We start from the raw sequence: 15,095 nt of genomic DNA, 5'->3' as shown, positions 1-15,095 counted from the left end.
AGACTTTTGCCATCGTAATGGAAGCAGAAACGCAGGCTGCTTCAGTGCCATTCCAGAGAACGGGCAGCCCTGGAGGTCAGGTCACTCAGAGATCTATTCCTGAATCTACACAACTTCACTCAACCTTCAAAAGGCAGAAATATGTATATTAAAAGGACCATTCAAGTGAATTTCGCCACGAATTCCTACCAAGAAGCCAACACTGAGACTCATCTCTCAGATTCTGACACTTAACTCTTATTCCGGCTTCACGGCAGCTTCCAAAGAAAACACAAAAGAAATGACTGTTCTTCCAGATCTTTCCTGTCCGCAAGCTAAGTGCCCACAAATCCAGCACTGCACACTTTCCCCAGATTTAACAACCTCTGGGTAAAACCAGCATGATCACATTACTTCACAGATGTTTAAAATACGCTATACTACATAAGCATTTAAGCTAATATTGGTGCCATTTTGTAGAACATCATAGAGCAACAAAAGCTGCCCATAAAACGCAGCAGACAATCCCACAGCCATCAGACACTGGGTGCTATCTTTAGAACTGTAATGGCTGCGAACTTGAACATAAATCAAAGTTCTGCTCCTGTAAAACTCACAGCCCAAGGGTAAAGCGTTTACACGCAACTCTGGTGTTACGTCTTACTCCTGCTCTGTTTCAACACCTTCCTTTCATTCTGCTCCCACACTGGGCGACTGATCACCACCAACATGAACTAGATCACTTCTCCCAATCTAGCTGATCACCTAGGAACGAGATGGTTGGGGAGGGTCAGCCAAACCAATTTCCTATTTGTATCAGGCTGCCCCCTCAATTCTACCCCCAAAAAATTATGCCAAACCACCTAGAGAGAGGACAATGTTTGGGAAGGAAAGAACTGCTAAGGCTGGGAACAGCTGGTGTCAGCACTACCACCAAGGAAATGCAACAGAATCACATCTTAAATTCAGAGGTTAACACCCAACAAGGGCAGGGAGGTTTCCCAAACCAACTTGTCTCTTCTATTCTTCCTTTCTCTATCAAACAATCTAGGAAACAAATAAATGCAAATGCTCATGAATTACATTTTATAGCTAATCTATTTACTCTTCACATTTACTAGAACAGAACATACTAAGATTATTCGCTGTTTAAACAGGCATCACTCACAAACACAAAAGCCAACAGAAAATTGCAAGGGATGCTCTTCCATTAGAATTGATAAAGGTGGGCTTAGCAGTAGAGATCAATCTATTAGCTTAAGGACCAACATATTAGTTTAGCAAAAGGAATTAGTGTCTGCTAGTTCTAAAAACTTTCCAGTTTAGCTTCACTTGGTATGAGAACAGTCATGTTTTTCTGAACTTTAAACAGAGAGGAGCAGCCAATATTCAATTTTCTACTGCTAGAGAGGAAATGAAAAGGAACCTCCAGCTACATAACCATCAACACAGGAATGCATTCACACCTCTCCTGCTCCTGTTCACAGGCTGAATAACAATGCAGGAGAAGCTAAAGACCACAGGTAACACCATCCTGCAGAATGCTACACCTAACTGGAACTCACACTTGTACAGATTTTCCATTGCTGCTCTTCATATACTTCAACTTACCAATGAAGGCCGTCCAGCCACAAGCACAGAACCTTGGTTCTTCAATGTTTTATTAAAGCATAACATTACACAAAAGCTTAAGAAATGCATTTAAGATTAGCTAATGTTCTTAAAACATTTTGTAATGAAAAATGGGAAACCTACAGCTTGATTCCAGTGGATAAAAACCTCCTTCACCATGCGGTATCCAAGTGGTACCCAGAACACATGCAAGAACAGCAGACATGTAATAAATACAGTTGCTGCTCTTAGAAGACATAGTAAGAAACTGGCAGTCATTCAAGCAGGTAATATTTCATTACATTGACACAACTGAACAGAATCAGAATCTGCCATTTTACAATTACATCCTACACCGAGCTCACGTGTAGTTTTTGGCAATCTCAATTTTCTCTTCCTTCATTTTGTCCTTTGTTGCAAGTTAGATTTCTAGAAATCTTAGGCACACCTTGTTATCCTAACCTTAACATGACAGATGGAGAGATGGTGCTCTTACAACACAATTCATATAAGAGATTCTCAAATTTATATAATAATAAATTCATATAAATATTATATATTTATTTAGGTTATAAAAAGCAGCTACCACCATGGCAACACAGGCAATGGATGCTCTTAACCCTGACCATCTCAATGGATGGCTTTCAAACAGTGAATCAAATAGGCAATACTGGACTGAAATAAACTTGATGATATACTCCAAAAGTGGCTATGTATTGCAAATCAGTGCTTGTACAGAAACACGGGAGAACAAACATCACATGTTGTAAATAGGAGGAACTGCAAGTCGCAGAGCTTCCAACTGCCAGGTCACCGGACTTACAGAGCACAGAAAATACACCATGGTGCTCCTCCCAGAAGGCGCGGTGGAAGCCAGCAAGGGAACATCTTGAAATTGCCAGTGAAACACATCCTAAGGAGTCTATGAAACATTACCTTATAACTTGCAAACATAACGCATCAAAAGAAATGGCACCTAGAACTCTGATTTTGCTCCATAAGTAAATGAATTTTTTTAAAAAATCAAAATGCTTCATAAATAATTACTTGTAGAAAGCAATCAAAACGTTCTCATCAATCCATGTATCATTATTTTCTTAGCTACGTACAATAATATTGATGAAACAAGATCTACATAGCATGTGCCTCTAAAGTAATGGGAAACTGAAAAGCGAGGTGGAACTGCAGGGAGATGGCAAGGCACAGGCCCTACTGAGAACTCCAGGCCTAGAGAAATTAATGCACGTTTGTTCAACATTACAGTCCCCCACTGACTTCAATGGGAAGAAGTGTCTGCACGTACCACTGCAGAACTGAGGGCCTAGGACAGAAAGCGGTTTTTATAAATTAATTTTTATTATAAACTTGAAAGAGAGTATCAGTATAGAAACAATACACTGATAAAACGAAAAAAAAAGGATTGCATAACTGTAAAAAGAAAGGGATCGCATCTGAGCTGCTTTGGGTACCATGCTGTTGGTTACAGTAATCAATGAACTATAATTGAAGGTCTAACTATACTTGAAATCCCACAGCCCCCAGTTCCCTGGAAGCCTCTCTCCATAAATTAAGGCCTCCTTTGCTGCTAAAGATCTCTATCTAGATCCTGCTGGCAGTTCCAAGCCAAAGGCAAGATCCAAGAAACACTTTCTGACAATATTTGGAATAGGTCATGAAAGGAAAACAAAAATAAAACTCTCCCTCTAATGGAAATGCTCTCATAATGAAATTCCAGCTGGTTTTCAAGCAGGAAAAAAAAATCAAAATAATTAAAAAATCCTGTTTTAGCTGAATAACAAAAAATGGGTAAAAGAACACTTATTTCTACAGAACTGGAAACTCCTGTGCCAAAAGGCAGATTCTCCCTTGACTAGTTTGCACGCTCACATTAAAGGGGAGGAAGGAAGAAAGAAAGAAAGAAAAAAAAAAAAAAAAAAAAAGAAAAAGAAGAGCGGTCAAGAGCACGAGTTACATCCTTCTGATCTAAGATCAGCCCGGCTGAGGGAAGCTGCCGGCGGCTACAGCCCCAGCCCGCGGGCTGCCTGCCCCGCAACCCGGACCGCCCCGTGCCGCGGGCGGGAGGAACCATGAGGAACGCCCAGCTCGGGGCTTCGGACTCGCTGTCCGCAAGGCAGGACCGCTGGGGTTCGTGGCCCTCAAACCCACCGCGACCGTTACAGCAAACAGAGAGCGCGCAGCGAAAGGCGCGGGGAACACCGCAGCGCTCCGGGCCCCGCGCTCCCGCCCCCGTCTCCCGCAACCGGGGAGCGGGGACCGCCGGCCCGTTAGAAGCCCGCGGCCCGGCGCCGTGCGGACACCCCGCGAGGGCTCGGACCCCGGCCGCACCGCGCCGCCCGCTTCTCGCCTCCCCCCCAGCCGGGCCCGCCGTCCCGCCGCGCAGGAGCGGGGCCGCGGCAGAGACGCGGGGACGCGGCAGGCCGCGCTGCCCACGCCTGGCCGCCCCGCTGCTCCCGGGCTCGGCCGCCCCGCCGGCAGGCCGCGGCTATACCCCCGGCGGCGGTGCGGACTGCCGGGCCTCGGGCCGCCCCGCGGAACGGCCTCACCTTCCCACTGCCTTTCTGCGAGCCGCCGGGCGCCTTGTCCGCCATCTTGCCTCTCCCTTCGCTCAGCCCCGGCGGCGAGGAAGCGAGCGCCGAACCGCGGATGGCAGCGGAAGGGCCCCGCCCACCCAGGGGGGGCAGCCGAGCGCCGAGGCACCGATGGGGCGGACTCCGCTGGGCGTCGGGCGCGCGCAACTAGCGGCGCTCTTCCGGAGCGGCCCCGGCCGTGCGCGCCCTCGCCCGCCCCCGCCATGCGCGTGCCCGCGGGGTGGGCGCTGCGTCCCGTCCCGCCGCTCCTGCCCGGGAAGCGCTGAGTCACCGCGCCGCTGTCGGCCCCGGGTGCCGCGTGCCGAGGTGGAGCCTCGCTGCAGACACAGGGCACGGTCCTGGTCTGAAGGAGTTAAACTCTGGAAAAACAAATTTCTTCTCGTCCTGTTGACTACAGCCAGTGTGAGCAAAGGCCTCTCCCAGGGCGGGCCTGTGGCAAATGCTATCTGCCTGGAGGTACAGCAGCTGTCACACAGCGCCAGCGTCAGTCCTGTCGAAAACCCCACTCTGTTTTCATTGCAGTCCAAGTTTATGTAGTGGCATGGGGCAGTTACCCAGAGGTGCCGGTGAGAAGCACCCCACACCTGGTACAGGAGACCCCGACAGGCCGTGTGTGGGTATTCTACAAACAGCAGAAGCGCTGCAGGAGCTGTGTCAGAACCTGAGTGAGGGCACAGCACAGTCGCTGCAGTGCCATCGGCCTTCCTTCTGCCAGCCCCTTGCAGGGCAGCACCGGCAGCAGCAGGAACCGGGTGGGATGGGCCCAGCTGCATCCTTCAGCTGCTCCACACACAGCAGCACCCCACAGCGGGGAACCCATTGCTTCCTGGGCCTTGCCATGCCAACCAGGCGAAGAGCATCCTGGGTGAAGGCTATGAGCTGAGCTTGTCCCCGTGCCACCCCCTCAGTGGAGAGCCAGGAGCAGCCCAGGCTGCATGGACATGGCTGCATCCCACCCCGCCTGCAGCTCTTTGGCTTAAGTGCTGTCTGTAGGAATTGAATGTTGTTTCTGCGTTAGATATCGAAAAAGGGGAATTGATCTAAAGAAGTAGAGCACAACATATTTTGTAACTTGCCCTTAGAAACAGCTAGTTTGAAAAAGTAGAAATACCATATATTTCAGTAACATATTTTAGAAATATAGTTGTTGAATTATGTGATTAATTCTCACTTGTAAAACTGTAATAGTTGTGAATAGTATGGGAATAGTATTATGGACTGGAAAGCATGCTGTAAGGCTGTTCTGTTTGGATAAGAGACCCTCAGCAAAAGAACAGCAGACTTGTCAAACATCCAGGAAGCCAGGGCCTCCACACAAGGCCAAATTGCCTCACTCTGCGGGTAGGTCGGGATACAAGAAGCAGGCATCAGGATGCCCCCCATCTATCCTCCTTCCACACTTATCTCTATCCAAGGGTGAACAGGTGTCCTGAAATAATGACCGAGTACTGAGTAAGAAAGTGTTAGAAGTTAATTAATTAGCAATATACATGCTTAACTAGCAACCATTTGTGTTCAACCAGTATGTTTAGTTGAGCATCAGGAAGACTGTGAACCTGAAGTACTCAGCCAATGAGAAACCAGGGGAGGAAAAGATCAGCATCGGGTAATAGGGCATAAAAGATGTAACACTGCTTTCTGCAGGCGTGCCTGCTTGCAGGACACCTGCCATTGCAATTGCAAACAAAAATTGCTTTTATCAGAGATACCATCCTGATAAATTATTTGGATATTTCCAACACTGTCTGTGTCCCATCTGGGGCTCCTGCTTTCACATTAGCAGAGAAAAACCCAAATGAAGTCGCTAGGCAACCCCAACCTGCTTAGCAACCAGCCTCAGAGAGGCAGTCAGTCACAGCCAGCACCCACCTGACACCCTCCTGTCCCTATGCACAGCGCTGCAGGGCCCTGTGCTAACCACTGCATTTTCGGGAGGCACCAGCATTTCTTACAGCTGCTGTGAAGGACACACGGTCACACATAATGGGAGGGGTCTCTATTAATATAAAAAATACTGGCCCACACTGCCTGAGCCCCTGGGAGGAGAGACAAAGACAGATTGTACACAGTCTTTTCCCATCACCAGGCATTTTTCCACAAGACCTTCAGAGATGGCAACTCACCTACCCACAACCAACCTGCTCTCTGCAGGCAGAGGCGCAAACAGGATGGCAGAGTGGATCCCCTATTCTTGGTCTGTTACCACACCACCATGGCAACATTTTTATTATTGAACACTGCTAAGTGGACATTGTGACCAGAGGTCACATTACATCTTACATGAATCTTGTGTTCCCATGTTCTTATGAGTTTTTATTGTACAGCAAAAGATGCCGGGGTTGAGGTAATACTTAAGGAAAAGGCACAGGAATGAATGAAAGCTTTAAAGCCACCAACTCCCAACGCCTACTGTCACGTGAGCCACAGAAGAGAGCAGAGCCTACACTAATAACCACATCTGACAGTGGAGGATAAAAACCAGCAGATGAGGTATTAGGAGGAAATTCTTTACTCAGAGGGCGGTGAGGCCCTGGCACTGCTGCCCAGCGAGCTGTGGGTGCCCCATCCCTGGAGGTGCTCAAGGCCAAGTTGGATGGGGCCCTGGGCAGCCCAAGCTGGTGGGGGACAGGGAGAGATACAAATCTGAGATGCAGTGTCACAGCTAAAAAGGCTATTGCCACAGCACAGGTCTTGAGACTCGCTGTCAAACAGATCACAATAAAAGGAGTACTTTTAGTAGTGGAACCAATGTCATTGCATCATGAAAAATATCAGCCACTACGGAAAAGGAGAAACATCTCACTCAAGAAAATTGAAAATTCTCTCTATCAGTATGTTCGGTCAGAAGAGCAGACAGAAGTAGAAGCACTTGCAGCCCTCCTGCGAGCGGTGCACGGCGGCAGTGCCCGGGACAAGAGCCGCCCCCAGGCCGCAGCGCAGCGCCCGGGCTCCAGCAGAGGGCCATGCGGGGCCGCAGCGCAGAGCTGCCGCCCGCCCTCCCGTTAATCGCCGCAGCAGCGCGGGGTCAGGCGGGGCTGTAGCGGCTGGTGGTGCTCAGCCGGCCTGGGTGGCGTTGCTCAAGGGGCGGGCTCACTCCGTTGCGTGCTACCTGCTGCCTACACTGAGCAATTATAAATGGGGCAATACTGCTGCTGGGAGGGGCAGCAGATCGGGCAGCGTGGGCCCAGCTCCGAAGTGCTGCTTCCACTAGTAACTGGCAAGGGGAAATAACCCGAAACCACGTGCAGGGAATCCTGTATGCTCTGCAGATGGGTAGTGATATTACCCCAGCTCAGAATGGGTAGTGATATTACAATTATGATATATTGTGATTTCTGCTTCCCGAGTCACACCAAAAAAAGCAAATCAGCACAAATAACTATCTGGATACTAATTGCTTTACTATTCCAGCTAAGTAAGTGCTTGGCCAGATAGTGCTACTGCAACTGAGAAAACCATAAGGCAAACAGATGGGGGTCATATGGCAGAAATATGCACGTCTCCCTCTACCATTTGCAAAATAACTATGCAAAAATGATCTGGTAATGGATTGGGAGTAAGGATCAAGAGATATCAGATGTTTAATGAGCTCCCTTCAGAAGGGAACTTGATTTAAATATCACAATGAGTGTTTACCTGCCGCTCCCACAGTGCTGTACCAGCTCCCTCCCACCTCCCACCCTGGTGGATCCCTTTCCATTTCTGCAGCCACCTCCACCACCTGCTGAGCCTGCCCTGAGCTCTGCTCGGATCTGAAGTGGAATCACTACTGGTTTGGGAGGAGGAAGGAGAAGGAAAACCCAGCTGCTGACAGCAGAATTTGGGGGCAATTGCATCAGTCCTTATAGGCTTTGTTGTGCTCCAAGCTTGCCCATAGAGAAGCCTTTCCGGAGGAAGGAATGCTGTTAGCCAAGAAGCTTTAGGGTGGATTAGGCAGGCTTCTGTTGTTGCTTCTGTTGTTTCAGAATCCCAGCAAAGTCCTTTTCCTCCATCTTTCTTAAAGAGGAAGAGGTTATTAAGAACCACTTCAGCAGATTGAGGAAGCACAGGATTAGTGTCATCCATTACATCCTTTGGGTTTTTTCTTTAATGTGGTAGTGGAAACAGGTGCAGCTCTGAGTTGAAAGCAAACCAGATGGGAACTTGTACTGGACAGAGGGAGCACTTAGGGCCACAGGAGGAGAGACAAAATCTGCTCAGCCCTCCTGGGAACATGCTGATAAACGTGGTTTGAAAGAAAGACTGACAATTCTGGGTAAAAGCAAACACCAAACTGGAAAAAGGAATGTGCCCTTAGATGCTCGGAGTTTGGGGCCACTCATGTTTAGAAAATTTGTGCTTCATTTGGCCTCAATCCCTTTATTTAATCCACCTCATTAATCCTTTTTAATTATCCACCTCATTGTATAAATCCTCTGCTTACTGCTCAGCTTCTGTGCTCCTTTGTAATTAATAAACTGCACCAAATTAAGAGCATCATGATCCACAGCATGCTGTGAAAGGAAAAAACAAGAAATGCATAGTGTTTCAAAGGTCATCTCTAAAGATACTTTTTCAGAATGAACTATACTGAATCTGTGCTATTTATAACACATCACAATATTACGGCAGCAGTCATGTACAGTTAGTGAGTGGCATTATGCCCTGGGCTGAATGGGATGGGAAGAATGCAGTGAGATGCATAACTCCATGGAGAATTCATGCTGGAAAGGGTAGACGATCCTAGTAAGAAGGAAATACCATACATTTTTCATTATAGTGAAGTAGGTCTGGTTGTATGGAAACGTGGGAGTTATTAACTGTTTTTATAATGACAGATATAATTAGGCAATGTTAGGGAAAATCATGAATTATCTTAAATAATGATCACTAAACTACACTCTGTAGATCACTTGCTGCGCTGCACTGCCCTTGTCTTTCTGAGTGTTTTATCCCCACCTCCAGAGGAGCTCTCTCTCCGTTTCTGCCCATTCCTCTCACCTCAGGACAGATCACAGCTCTGCTGCTCCAATCCTTTTGCAAAGGTGGGTGTGAGGGAAGGGGACAGGAAGGATTTTATGTGCCGTGGATGTTCCTTGCCCTGTAGCAATGAAGGCACACCTGAGGGCACAGGGAGTGCAGATCAGGAGTAGGACAGAAGTGTAGCTACAGGGAGGACAGGTTTGTAACCCTGTGTTTTTGTACTCTTAGTAGTGGCTCACAGATCCCTAAAGCCACTGCCACTGTGTGCTGTTTTCCCATCACTTAGGCAGCAGTCTCCCAGCTTCTTTTTCCTTATTCTTCCTTCTACTTCCTCCCACCTCTGAGACTGAAAACCACTAGGTAAGGGTTCCCAGAATAGGCAGAAGCATCCTCCCCTGCATACTCACTTGCTGTTGGAAGCTGCGTGTGCAGCATGGGAGGAGAGCAAAGTAGAAAGGAGATGCATCAGTGCCCACAGCCAGAGAAGCTGCAGCCTGGGCTGCTAGGAGCCACCAGGCTGAATTGAGATGGTTTAGCTGGGATCCCCAGAGTAGCAAAAAAAAAAAAAAAAAAAAAAAAAAGCAATAGGAGGTGGCTGAGTGAGAGCAATTTGGAACCTAGATTCCCAGAAGCTGGGACTTGATGATCCTGCTGTGTCTCCTCTCTGTCACCTGGCTAAAGTCTCCTCTATGTTGCTTCATCTCTCAGCTGTCCTGCACTGCCTTCTCTCAGCTCCATGTCCCGCTCTAGTCCTGCTGCTTCGCAGATGTTTTCCCTTCCCAGATCCCACTGCTCTCCTGGGAGATGTGCTTTATTGTTTTGAGAGTTTCTTCTCTCTCTGGGACTCCTCAAACTGATCACAGGGGCAACATCAGACTTCCACTATTTAGCAGAGAAAGGCCAGTAATTTGCAGCGTGTTCTTCAGTAAGGCTTAATTCCAGAAGTTCTCCTGTAACTTCTTGTCAGAGAGAATTAACCTATGTGGCTGGAGTCCAGATGTGAAAATTTATCAGCTGTTTAAAACCATGGAAATTCAAGCTGAGTTCAACAGCAGCCTTTCCTTTCTCCATACCAAGAATCCCTTCTTTCAGTTTACCAACAGTGATATCAGTTTGTGCTCTGGAAAACTCCCTCACTTGGTGTTTGTGTTAGCTGTGTACATGCAAACAAACAAGTTTTACTTGGCCATGCATTTTGCAAGTGAGGGCTCAGACCTGCAATCACTCATAAAGGACAAGCTTACCTTGCTCTTGATGTAGGCAGCCGGTAGCTACGACAGTGGTGGATTCTGATCATGGAAAACATACATTAAGTGTGCATACACCCAATATGCTATTCTTCTTCACAGTGAAACTAACTTCACTGCAATACTTAACATTCAGATTTGTCACTGTCCAGAAAATCACAAAATCTACCCCCAATCTTTCAAAAACAAGAACTTAAAAAGGCATCCAGATAAATTTTCTTAAAATGTATTTGGATTCATCCTTCCAGTTTATCCAGTGTTTAGGGCTTTTTCCATGTTATTTCAGATAAGTTCCGTTGCTGAATTTTAAAGCATAAAAAGAACAAACCTGAAAATACTCAACTTGAAGCTAAAGAGAGCAGAATATTAGAAACACCTGGTGAAAGAATGGCTCAAATAAAAACTGATATACAACCATGATTGTACCAGTCATTCCTATTTCCTTTACCATACCTATCTTTTCTAACCTCAAACTATAGCTGAGGCTTTAAAATACAAACATCACTTCCACTTTGCTTATCTATTAAGGAATTATGTTTATAAAGTATAATTGGCCCTAATTAGTTACTCAAGAAGGAGAAAATGATGCAAGGATTCTTGTTTATCCAGTCAGAACATGCTGGTGGGGTAGATGGCTAAGGGCAAGTTAATCTCTTCAGTATGAAATCAAAGCACTATGCCTACTCAATTATTACAAAAGATCACATTTGCTACAGTACAAAGTTGCCCATCGAGACATTATTTTCAAGAGATTGATACACAGTTGAGAAAGGGTAAAAAATCACATGGAGGAAAATGCTTGTGTGACTCTGTACGTTCCGCCAGAGAAACTGCAAGCTACGTTAGACAAAGTGAGATGAGCCTAGAGCCTCTCTTTCCTTAAGACCTACCCTTTTAAATAAATACAGCCAAACTCTGCCCTCAGTCCTGGTCAGGGGGGTTCCACGATGGAGGTCAGAACAGAGTCAGATGTACTGGAGAGATGTTAGTGAAGAAGGGTAAAAATCCAGAGCACACAGGTTAAATGTTTCTACTCAGAGAAAAAGTCTTACTGAGAAAGGGATTAGTAAAATCTGTCTTGAAGGTAGAAATATAGAGAAGGCAAAAGAAGTGAAAGAGAGCATTTTATGGCAAAGGATTACCATAAAAGAGATTCCTTCTGATTAATGTTTGCCACTCTGAGTGGGCTGAGTTTGATGAGGCTGAAGGTGTATCTGCAAAAGCACTGCAGATCTTCCAACTACCACAGTGGTTGCTAGCATGCAGACTTCCTCTCTAGTTGTAGATTTAAGTTCTTTACTCACTCAGAAAGGCAGTGGATAACAGGAGGGTTAAGTAGGACCTCCTCCCAAGCATGTTGCATCTACTTCATAGTAGAGTGCAAAAGATGAAATTAGCTTTTTTTCCATCTGAAAGGCATAATTTCATTGGGGATGACTGAAGTAGTTCAGAATGTTTTACAGGGCTTGTGATATTTTAGACAAAATGTACATTGTGAAAGGACTTCAACTACGAATAAAATGAAAGCATAATATAGAAAAAAATCCACATTTAAAAATTGGGAAAACTTTTTCTCTGAGTCTTCATGCCAGCACTGATTACCTTCCATTATTTACCTCATTATACAATGCCTTCATCAGAGTTTTAAGAGTCTTCTCAAAGGTTATTTCGAGACAAAGCCTGCAGAACATTCTACACATGCTAGAAGAAACTCTGGTATATGCTGATCATGCCCTTCTAAATATAAACCCTCTAGTTTAGAGCAATGCACTGAGGCTTCTTCACACACTACAGCATGTGGACTCCTCTCTGTGACCTCCAAATGCCCTGACTTTCTCTTCCCTACCACATAATAGTCAAGTAATACAAACCTTGATGGACTACACACAAATAAGAAGCTATTTTAAGGTCGTAAGTGCTTTAAATTATAAGGTTCCCAGTACACTACTCCAGCTGGCTTGGAAACAGAATAACTAACTCTATGAAAGGTGTATACGGCCATCTTTATGAAAGCTCAGTCTGTCCTTGGAGATCATTCTCTCCTGTGAGACAGCAGCCCTGGGAAAAAAAAAAAAAAAAAGGAATCAGATTGGTGGTGATTAATTTCATTACTGTAGCTCCTACAGCTATGTTGCAGTCACTTGGAAATGACATGAACAGTGATCCTTAGAAGCTCTGGGATCTCCATGGCACTTTCTGTCCAGACAAGGAGACCCAAATCCTACGTGTGTGACATTACCTGAACAGAGGCAGAGAAAAGGAACTTGCAATTTATCTGTAGTACTGCTTGTATTTATATATAACACATTAACAGGTAAACCCACAGGAGCAGAGCAAACAGAAATAGATAGCAACCATGAGCCTGTACTTCTTCCAGAAGAGTGTGGTATGTTCAGAAACCTCAAGAGATCCCCAGCTCCAGACAGGGTTTTGCAAGGAGCACGGGGCAATGGCTGCTCTCCAATCTCTTCGCATTTAGCCTACAGTGCAGGCTGCACAGGGACACAGCCTAGGGATACGCGGCAGGGCAGGACTGGCTGAGCTCACAGCATCCTTTTACCTCTTCCCATGAAGCACAGGGACTGTGCAGAATCTTCCTGTCTGACCCCAGCACTGGAAAACCGAAAGCTTCCATCCGTCAGAATATTATCTTAGGGCATTTTAAAATACTACCGGAAGACAAGAACAATAGGGAGACATTTCCAGACATTTATCTTCACTGCAGTGACAGAAATGCTTATCTTCACCAGTGCCCAGACAGTCAGGTGCCACAGGGACTCTGGAACCACTAGCAAATTCCATGTGCTGCTCCCCACCAGGGCTGCTTCCCACAAAGCCACGGACCCAGCGGGTGTTTCTCGCAGGAAGTCAAGAGATAGGCAGTATTCTCCAAGGCAAGAGGACTAAATGCCTCCTGCCTGTGAGAGTCTGAGGATGCAGGAAAGACAGAAGTGCCAAATGAACCCTGCTGCTGCTGCAACCCAGCACTTCCATCAGCAGCGGATGTTGCTGTTGTTTAGACCATCTGTTACAACAGCTGCTGGTGCTTTTCCAGCAGGCTCTTCAGCACAGGTCTGAACCACGTGGCTTGCAGCCACCTCTCTGTACCTAACCTTGAGGAGGGAGGCTGAAGACCATGCTCACTTTGGCCTGATGCCTATGGCCCGCGGTGGCATTCACCACCAGAGATGAAAGCATCACTTAGGAACCACACAGTGGGGTGGGAGCAGGGCAGGGACATCTGGCTGCCCACCGCCTCACCAGAGGGGACAACCACGGTGACGCAGCCCATGGGCAGCATCCAGCCTGTCTGCTCCTGGGGGTCTCTCCAGCACAGAGCAGCCCCTCAGAAGATGGACTTCTGCCAGAGGCTGAGCAGTTTAACCCCAAAGAGTCTTTCCTCTTCCTAAACCACACATTGCAGAGCCCACAGATTTCCCTGCTCACTCCAGGGACTGTTGGGTGGGTATGTCCCTGCAGGCTGCCAGGCGCCCACCTCCCACCCTCTAACGTCTGTGGACATCAGAACACATTAAGCCTGTTATCTAAAAAATAAGCCCCTTAGTTTAATATTTTACTCTTCTCATTAACTTGCCTGTACTGTTTCAGCTGTGTTTATTTTCCTAGCAGGACTTTATTTTTGTAAAGATTACAAGCAGTGCCATCAGCGTGCCCTACTTTGGACAGTTCCGTAAAATCAATGTTTTCCTGTAATGAAAAATGCACTGAACATCACTTCCAGCAAAACATTTTTACTGCTTCTTTCGTGCCAATTTTTAAAAACATATTTCTGGTCACCTTTGTGTTCACAGAATCTTACATGTTGTCACAACTCACTAACGAACAGAAGATTTTAATAAAAATCTTAGGGTACGGTGTCCTAATTATACCGCACTGAGATCATACTACACGAGCTTACGTATATATCTGAATATTACAGTGCAATAAAGACATGAAAATGCACAAGACGTTTAAGACCATACAAACGCGCTGAAAGCAAACAGAAAGGAAGCACGTGGAAGCAGCAGAGAACAGCCCCACGCTCCAGCTGCCACCTGAGCCTGGAGGTCACTTCACTTTCTCTGCTATCTTCCCTTCACCCCAAACTTGTTAACGCACAGCAACACGCTGCCGGTGCTTTCCCTCGATTTTTACATTCTCATTATGTAACCGTGCTGCTTGCATAACCTCACGGCTGCTAAGTGTGGGATTTGTGTAAGGCTCAGCACCGCGCAGCCCCGGCAGCCCATCACTGTGCCTCTCGCACAGCAGGGAGAAGGTGGGGGCCCGGTGTGTCAGTGTGACATACACCCTTCGCAGCCCGGGCCGCGAGCGATCAACCTAAAACAACTTCTGCGTTCACCGCATGACAGAACGTCACCGAAGAAACCCGGCCTCGGCCGACCGCGGTGTAGGGCACGCGGCAGAAACCTCATTCGCCGATGTCCCCCGTCCGGGGGCGCCGCCGGCTCCGTGCTGCCCGCCGGGGCACGGCGCGACCCGCCGGGGTCACCCTCCTCTTTGTGGTGCCTTCCGCCCCGCCTTTGTCACCGGCACCGCCGCAGCCGACGCGCCGCGCTCGGCGGTGCCACCCCGGCAGCCGCGCGGGTAAGGAAGGCGGTGCCGTGCCCGCCGCCCGCTCTGCGCACCGAGGGCTGCTCAGGGCAGAGCCCCGTGCCCGGTGGCT

At 47.3% G+C, this 15,095-nt stretch overlaps 1 protein-coding gene across 2 annotated transcripts in view; it reads right to left on the bottom strand.

The window, feature by feature from the left end:
- U2SURP (U2 snRNP associated SURP domain containing) overlaps positions 1–4,293 on the bottom strand; it is a 42,755-nt gene extending 38,462 nt beyond the window's left edge. Inside the window, exon 1 of one of the 2 annotated variants that reach the window (XM_021395848.1) lies at positions 4,155–4,293. In XM_021395848.1, the coding sequence (XP_021251523.1) occupies positions 4,155–4,199 (45 nt within the window). In that variant the 5' untranslated portion in view covers positions 4,200–4,293. The remainder of the gene's footprint in view (positions 1–4,154) is intronic. The other variant, XM_021395847.1, reaches the window with a different exon arrangement.

This window comes from Numida meleagris, chromosome 4, assembly GCF_002078875.1.
Source record: "Numida meleagris isolate 19003 breed g44 Domestic line chromosome 4, NumMel1.0, whole genome shotgun sequence".
Lineage (NCBI taxonomy): Eukaryota > Metazoa > Chordata > Aves > Galliformes > Numididae > Numida > Numida meleagris.
The sequence above is the reverse complement of the archived record's forward strand: the minus strand, read 5'-3'. Positions and strand labels throughout refer to the sequence as shown.